We start from the raw sequence: 7,768 nt of genomic DNA, 5'->3' as shown, positions 1-7,768 counted from the left end.
ATTGAAACTTATTTACCAATTTGCGTCGGTAATAAACTTATTTACCGAATTGTTGTCCACGTAGGATTGGGAATACGTTTGGGTCTATTTAATTTTAAAAATAACAAACTGCTACTTGAGGTAGCGGTTTTAGTATCTAAATCGCTATTCAAAATAGAGGTTTTAATAACAAAACCGCTACTTTGAGTAGCGGCTTTTCTAAATACTTTACACAGCTACATTAAAATTAAAAAAAAAAGAAAAAAGAACAGAGGACCACTACCCACATCACGCACCTCAACATCATCACTGGACGACCTCTCCATCCCCATGAGACCACCAACGACATCACGTCGCCGTCGTCATCTCCGTCCTTCTACACACCGTACCAGAAGACGACCCAATTAACGTCACCACCACCAATTGATGAACAAATTGGATTTCTGATATTTACCCCCAAATTCATAAGGTATTTAGCCCTATTTTTTTTTTCTCATTAATTCATTAGTTGTTAAATTTAATTTTGTTGCTGTTTGGTTTGAAATTCACTTCGCCACTACCACTTAATGTTTTTGAACAAGCTATATGAACTTGTGAAATGTGATCCAAAGAATGTAGAGTTAAAGGTGCAGATGAAATATCCTACTTCTGGTTCATATACACTTCTTCCCCTTGATGACGACATTTCTTTAAGAGCCATGTGGGTTGGTATATCAAAGTTGTCGGGTTCCACTATGGAGTTGTACATTGACCAAGTTGTCAAGCAGGTAGTAATGAAGACTAACTTGGGGTTATATCCTAGCTCCAATTCTAGTATGCCTCTCCAAATGACTGGAACAAATTCAGAGGTAGTAGTCTCTTTCACAAGATTGCTGACTGATGATCTTTATGTTCACCAACATATTTCGAGCTAACTTCTCCCACACCAACTCCTCACACAGGAACCTCCTCCAGAAATCCCTCTTTAGATGAACTCGATTACATTAATCTTGAACAAGTTGATGGCTTTGGAACCATAGTAGTTAATTTGGATGGTGATGAAAGTGATGAAGAAGGTGCATGTGAGGAAAATGACATTGTCATAAAAACAAATGCTCCTTCACAATCTTTTAATGTCGTAGATGAAATGGATCAAACACTTCGTGACTCATGGATAACATGGCTAGGAAACAACACTTATAATGGTGAATTCAGTGCTGGTCAGGAGTTTGATTCCTTACATCAACTTAAAGATATAGTAAAATCATACTCCATCACTAAAAATCAATCATTTTGAGTGGTTGAGTCCGAGCCATCAAAGTATGTTGTGGAGTGTAAAAGGAAAAAGACACACAATTGTCCTTGGAAGCTGCGTGCAATTAAGGATCCAATGTTACCTATTTTTCGAGTTGTGAAGTATAATGGTCCGCATGCAAATAATTGTGTAGGTGACATTATCTCCGGTGATCATCAAAATCTCACTTCTGAATTTGTGTGCAATATCATCTTAGATCTTGTACGAGTTGATCCTTCTTTTAAAATACGTGCTATTGTACAAGTTATTAAGAATCGAACCGAATTCTCTATAACTTACAGGAAGGCATGGCTAGCAAAACAAAAGGCAATCGCCATTATATTTAGTGATTGGGAGAAATCGTATGAAGAGTTGCCTAGGTACATGCACGCTTTACAAGAAGCCAATGAGGGAACTGTTGTTCATGGAGCACAATAGAGACATCTAATCCGTCTATTCATGTGTTCAAAAGAGTTTTTTGGGCTTTTAAGCCATCTATTGATGGATTTCGACACTGTAGACCTCTAATCACTATTGATGGGACTCACTTATATGGGAGGTACAAGGGCACCTTGCTCATAGCAATGGAAACTGATGCAAACCTTCAACTTTTCCCTCTTGCCTTTGCGATTGTAGAAAATGAGTCTATCGAAACTTAGTCATGGTTCATGGCATGTCTTAGGCAATCAGTCACTCAAAGAAGAGGTTTATGTGTCATTTTTTATCGACATGCAGGGATACTAGATGCAATGAATAAGGAGGGGAGTGGATGGGAGGAGCCTTAGGAAATCATTCACGCATGCCGCACATGATAAAGACCATGTTCTTTAGGTAACCTTCAGATGATATTTAGATACATTTGTTCCCTTTGCTGCACCCATGTTGTTGCCTTGTCCATTTATTGATATATAGCTACATTACAAGCCACTTTAGCCCCATTGGTTACTATTCCCAAGTCTAGCTAGCTTGGGGAGCTTGTTGATGTGGTGTCGTTGTTTGAGTGTCAAACTTTAATTTATGCAAAATATGGTGGAATATATATTGAAAAAAAAAGTAGTTTCTATAGTTGAGAAGGGTTACTTGGAAAAAGAAAGAAGGAGAAAAAAAAATAAAAACAAAATAAAAATAAAATCTTGTTTACGTGTACTTCATTGAAAAAGCCAAAGAATTGAAAGAAAAAGGCAAAGAAAAGGAAAAAGAAAGAAAAAAATTATTCATGATGATGTATAGTTGATTTCAATCTTGGTTTTTTTATTATGTTTGGAGAAAGTTGGTGATGTCAATTGGAGTTAGATCATTATTTGACCGCGTTTATGTTTTTGCTCCCCAAGTTGGCTTTTTACTCACATTTTCCTAAATATTATCCTACCCCTTTACCTTAGCCCCATTACAAGCTTATAAAGTCCTTTTGATTGGCGTATGTGTTTTGTGACTAGCTGAGTGAACGTTATCTCTTGCTATCGTCAAGTTACCCTTTGTTGCATCAAATAATTAAATACTACAAGGTGTGCGGCGAAGACTAGCTTGATTGGGTAATTGTTTGTGGCCATGTTTGGTTTCAATTGTGGATCATGATGTTGAGTGGTTCTATTTGTATCTGGCCGCATTTCTATTCTAAAAGCTACCTACCTACTTGAGCATCCCCAACAATGACCAAAAATTGGTTTCTTCATTCTCTCTCTACCCACTTTCTCTCTCTTCCATCCCATGAGCATTTTTTTGATCATAGTTTTATGGAAAATTTGAATTTTGGTACCTCTAATATGGGGCTAATTTTCGTACCGGTTTAAAATTTATTTTTAAATTGGTACCTCCAAATACACATAACTATAGCTTTCAGAATCTCCGTCCATGTTCCGTTAAGTTTTTCGTTAGTGGGGTCCATCATCTAATTATTTAATAATTTAAATTATTGAAAAAAAAAGAAAAAACATTTTTAAATTAAAAAAATAAAAAAAAACTTAAAAAATTAAAAAAAAAACCACCTGCCGCGGCCAGGCACGAAGCCCAGCCACAGCAGCTGCCGCCGCGGCCAGGCAGGAAGCCAAGCCACAGTAGCTGCCGCCGCGGCCAGGCAAGGGTGCCCATAAACCCACCACCCACCACCCACGAACCCAGAAACCCACCACACCCCACCACCCACGAACCCCCGAAACCCACAACCCCACCACCCACGAACCCCGAAACCCACCACCCACAACCCACGAACCCAAAACCCCACCACCCATGAACCCCGAAACCCCCAAACGAACCACCTTTCACCACAAAACGAACCACCTTATCTGAAAACCACCACATCGCCGCGGCTAAGAACTAGGAAGGGAGGGTAGACAGTGGATGGTTGCGCTAGGGTTTCGGGGAAGGGGAAAACAAGGAGGGAAAGGGAAAGGGAGGGGGTGGGATGCCACAGCCAGGAACGAGGAAAGGAGGGACGAAGATGGTGGTGGTTGCGCAAGGGTTTTGGGGAAGGGGAAAACAGGGAGGGAAAGGGAAGGGGTGGCTGGCGCCGGTGCCAGGGGAATTCGGCCACCAACAGTCAGAAGCCGGCGCCGGTGCCAGGGGAATTCGGCCACCAACAGTCAGAAGCCGGCGCCGGTGCCAGGGGAATTCGGCCACCAACAGCCGAAAGCCGGCGCTGGTGGCAGTGGCTGATTTATTATTATTATTATTATTATTATTATTATTATTATTTAAGGTTTTTTTTTATAAAATGTTTTTTTTAATAAAAATTATTAAATAATTAGATAATGGGTTCCATAAACAGAAAACTTGACGGAGCTGGACGGAGTACATACTGAAATCTACAATTATGTTTTTTTGGAGGTATCAATTTAAAAATAAATTTTAAACGGGTACAAAAATTCAATTAGCCCCATATTCGAGGTACCAAAATCCAAATTTTCCTAGTTTTATCCCATCAATGATAAAAAAAAAAATTTCTTCCCCATTCTCTCTCTAGTACATCTTCTCTCTTACTTTTACTAATACCCTCTTATATTTCTCTCTACTATATTATTTTTAATTCTTTTTTTTACTTGCATTGTGGACCCCACATGATTACTATTCATCTTTAAAAATGCTCATCCTATGAGCAATTTTCATCTTGCTCATGAGCATTTTTACTTTTGCTCATTGATGTAAGTCATTTTTGTTTGAATTTCACCCAAAGCTTTGCTTATGAGTATTTTTTTTGCTCATTGTTGGGAATGCTAAGGGTGTGTTCCGATTTGCCGAATTAAACTGAATGGAGCTGAAATGAATTGTTTATCGAGTAGTGGGTTAAAATAGATCAGTTCATAAACATATTGGGTTACGGGTTTTAAACAGTTCAATCATTATAGATTATGGGTTGTAAACGGTTCGGTCTCAACGGGTTACAGGTTGTAAACGGTTCGATATCAATGGGTTACGGATTGAAAATGTTCAGTCAATAACGTGTTACAAGTTATAAACGGTTCATTGACAACTGGTTACAGATTGGAATGGTTCAAGTTTATCGGATTTTTGACGGGTTTAAACAATTTTCGGTATAAAATGGGTCGAGTTACTATTAGGTCGGATGTAATCGGTTCGGGTTGCTTTTGGTTTCGGGTTGTAATGGTTTGGTTTGATAACGGGTCTGGTCATTAACGGTTTGCACAAATTCAGTTCAGTTCAGTCGTTTTTGGGTTGGAAAAATTGGATCGGGCCGGTTTTCGAATTTCAAAAAAGAGTTTTTAACGGTTCAGTTCATTTTCAGATCGGTTCAAAACAGTCGGGTTTATGGTTCGGGGTTAGAAACTGACACCTCTAAACCTAGTACAGTTTTATAATCGTAGGATTAAGTCAAATATTTACCATATCCATGCAATCGGTCTTTTATGGATCCGGTCTACAATAAATTATTGTAGACCCAAAATTTGACACTTTCAAATAATATAATCACATTCTAAATGATATAATCACCTTTTTAGACGATATAATTATCTTTTTGTGAGTCATTTTTTGAATTATATAATCTCATATTAAACCATTTAATGAGATTATATAATTATCTTTAGGATGATAAAATTTTAAAAACATCTTTTGAATTATGTAATTTACTATTTGATACTTTTTATAATGATAAATTTACTTTTTGAGTGATACATTTATATAACAGTTTCAAGATGATATAATCACTTTTATAGTAATATAATCACATTCGTATGGTATACTAGAAGGTTGGGTCTACAATAAGTTATTGTAGAACCGGTCTATTCTAGTCTTTACCATATCCATGAACATTACCGCTACGGCGCTACGTAATACCCGCTCTTTTGCCAACTTTTTTTGATTCTTTCAGATTTCAGTTGTACCAAATTTGAATGTTTCACTAATGTGTTTTGATGTTTTGTCTTAATATGATTATGAATTTATGATTTTGAAATAAGAAAATTCAATTGTAAAACAGAACAAAACTTTGATTGGAATTTGGAATGTGTGGGAATATAAAGGTGGGAATGGGAATTATATGACCAATATCTCAAATCCTTTGCTCGTATAAAATTCTCCCTATCTAATTAATTGGTCGAGATAGATTCAATTAGCAAAATGCAACTGAATTTTTGCATAATACAATACTTTACTTGGCGATTTCATGGCAATTTTCTGCCATTACAGTTTGTGAAGTGTCTTCTCATGGATGCATTGAAACCTACAATTCAATGCATTCTCTCTATCTTCTTTATGCTCAATTGCGCGCACCCTGGAAGATTCATGGGATTACGAGCTTTGTTTTTGTGCATACCAACTGTTTGATAAAATGCCTCACTGAAGTTGGTTTGGTTTCTGAAGGTATACTCTTCTTAATGGATTTAGTTCCTACATATTCTGTGTGAGTAACTAGATGCACTTAATGAAGGCAGATATATACTTGGACTTACTCACATTTGTATGATCTGTTACCTCTTATCGGACCGATCTCGAAACATAGTTGATCACACTGACTGTTGTGAGCCAGTGAGTGTGAAACTATGAATGTATTTGATGTGCATTGTTTTGTGCTCTGACTTTGGTTTGTGAAACTGTGACAACTTAGTTGAATTTATTATAAATCGAGGTCTTTGATTCGTATGATACATTTAAATGAAAAGACTACGAAAGAGATGCAAAAATATGTTAGAAGTGCATAACCCATGAAGCATTTTCGAGTTGCTAGTTATTGCTGTTTTATGTTGGCAAGTAAAACATCAATAAGACCTTCAGTTACCTGCAGTCTTGGGTGTTGCTTTTGCAAGTAGAGGAATCTCTCGATGGGAGGTTAGGCCGATGCATTCAGTCAGATCTAATGTATCACCATCTGCTCCACCGGGCAGCATCCAGTCGAACTTATGGATGAGGTTTGCTAATACAAGCTCATTATTTGCAATGGCAAATGTAATTTCTGGGCAGTTCCTTCTTCCTGATCCGAATGGGATCAATTCGAAGTCTTGGCCTTTGAAGTCTGTAGGCTTATTTATGAACCTCTCAGGATTGAACTTTTCTGATTCATCCCACGAAGCAGGATCTCTGTGGATTGCCCAAGCATTGGTCATGACTGTGATACCTGCTGGAATATCATACCCGTTAATCTTGATGTCTTGTATTGATTTTCTTGGAACCAGCAAGGGAATTGGAGGATGTAGCCGAAGGGTCTCCTTGAAGGGTCTCCGTGATCACTGCTTTCAAGTACTTCATCTTCATCTGCTCCAAGTCATCTTCATTCACATATAATTTTTCTCCGGTAATTCCTCTGATTTCTCTTTGTAGATTACTCATTTTTAAGGGATGCCTTAATAGCTGTCATTTCCCATTCTAAGACTGTATGTTGTATCAGACAATCTATCAGTCCCACCAGAATAAATTATGTTTGAATAAATGCCACAAGAACATATCTGCATCAGTCAATATAATGTGCTTTATTTTCACATTCTTCTCTTTTTGAAGCGGGTGATATCCAACTGAATTCACAAAATACTGATAATTGGTATATTGTGCTAAATTATGAATTGTTATGTATGTTCTTGTACTATTTGGAAAAAAAAATGTTTAAATAAATGCCATTTAGGCATGATGTCGATCAAAGGAGGAAAAATCTTGAACTCTAATGCTTTAAATCTTTCAGCGCTTCTAGTTATCTTATGGAATTATGCTCTGCTATTGCAAAGTTTGAAGGTGACATTTGTTCCATGCTTAACAAAATTATTATGGTTTGCATTTTGTCATTAACAAAAGGAATATCTTTCGAATTGTGACTATCACTCACTCTTGATTATCGGCTAGTTTTGACTCTCGAGTCTTGACAAGATTGGGTTTAAGGTGTAGACAGAACAGCAAAAGACACCTATGACAAAAGTTAAACCTACAGCCCTACAGGACAAACAGAATCAGATTACAAGTTGGACTCTACCAACAGTCAAGTGAATATTCTATTTGTTTTAATTTTTCTAAACCAAGACTGTGACTGTTGAAGGTGTGCACTGATTGTGAAGATAGTACATGTCTCAATAATAATAT

At 37.3% G+C, this 7,768-nt stretch overlaps 1 protein-coding gene and 1 pseudogene across 1 annotated transcript; one reads left to right on the top strand and one right to left on the bottom strand.

Moving 5' to 3' along the window:
* Positions 1-545: 545 nt before the first annotated feature.
* LOC110715437 lies at positions 546-1,911 on the top strand. Its single transcript, XM_021894019.1, has 4 exons — positions 546-827; positions 890-1,178; positions 1,407-1,632; positions 1,725-1,911. The coding sequence occupies exons 1-4, from the start codon at positions 546-548 to the stop codon at positions 1,909-1,911; spliced, it is 984 nt and encodes a 327-aa protein (XP_021749711.1).
* A 3,637-nt stretch (positions 1,912-5,548) lies between these two features.
* LOC110715436 lies at positions 5,549-7,054 on the bottom strand (annotated as a pseudogene).
* Positions 7,055-7,768: the final 714 nt, after the last annotated feature.

This window comes from Chenopodium quinoa, unplaced genomic scaffold, assembly GCF_001683475.1.
Source record: "Chenopodium quinoa cultivar QQ74 unplaced genomic scaffold, ASM168347v1, whole genome shotgun sequence".
NCBI lineage: Eukaryota > Viridiplantae > Streptophyta > Magnoliopsida > Caryophyllales > Amaranthaceae > Chenopodium > Chenopodium quinoa.
Note: the sequence above shows the minus strand (reverse complement) of the source record. Positions and strands in the feature narration are given on the sequence as shown.

Bases quoted from the DNA above. Each gene is read 5' to 3' on its own strand.
- LOC110715437 (XM_021894019.1), top strand. From the start codon at position 546: ATGTTTTTGAACAAGCTATATGAACTTGTGAAATGTGATCCAAAGAAT. The intron at 1,179-1,406 runs GTCAGGAGTTTG...ATAATTGTGTAG, and splicing joins TAATGGTGAATTCAGTGCTG to GTGACATTATCTCCGGTGAT. The intron at 1,633-1,724 runs GTACATGCACGC...TGTGTTCAAAAG, and splicing joins TCGTATGAAGAGTTGCCTAG to AGTTTTTTGGGCTTTTAAGC.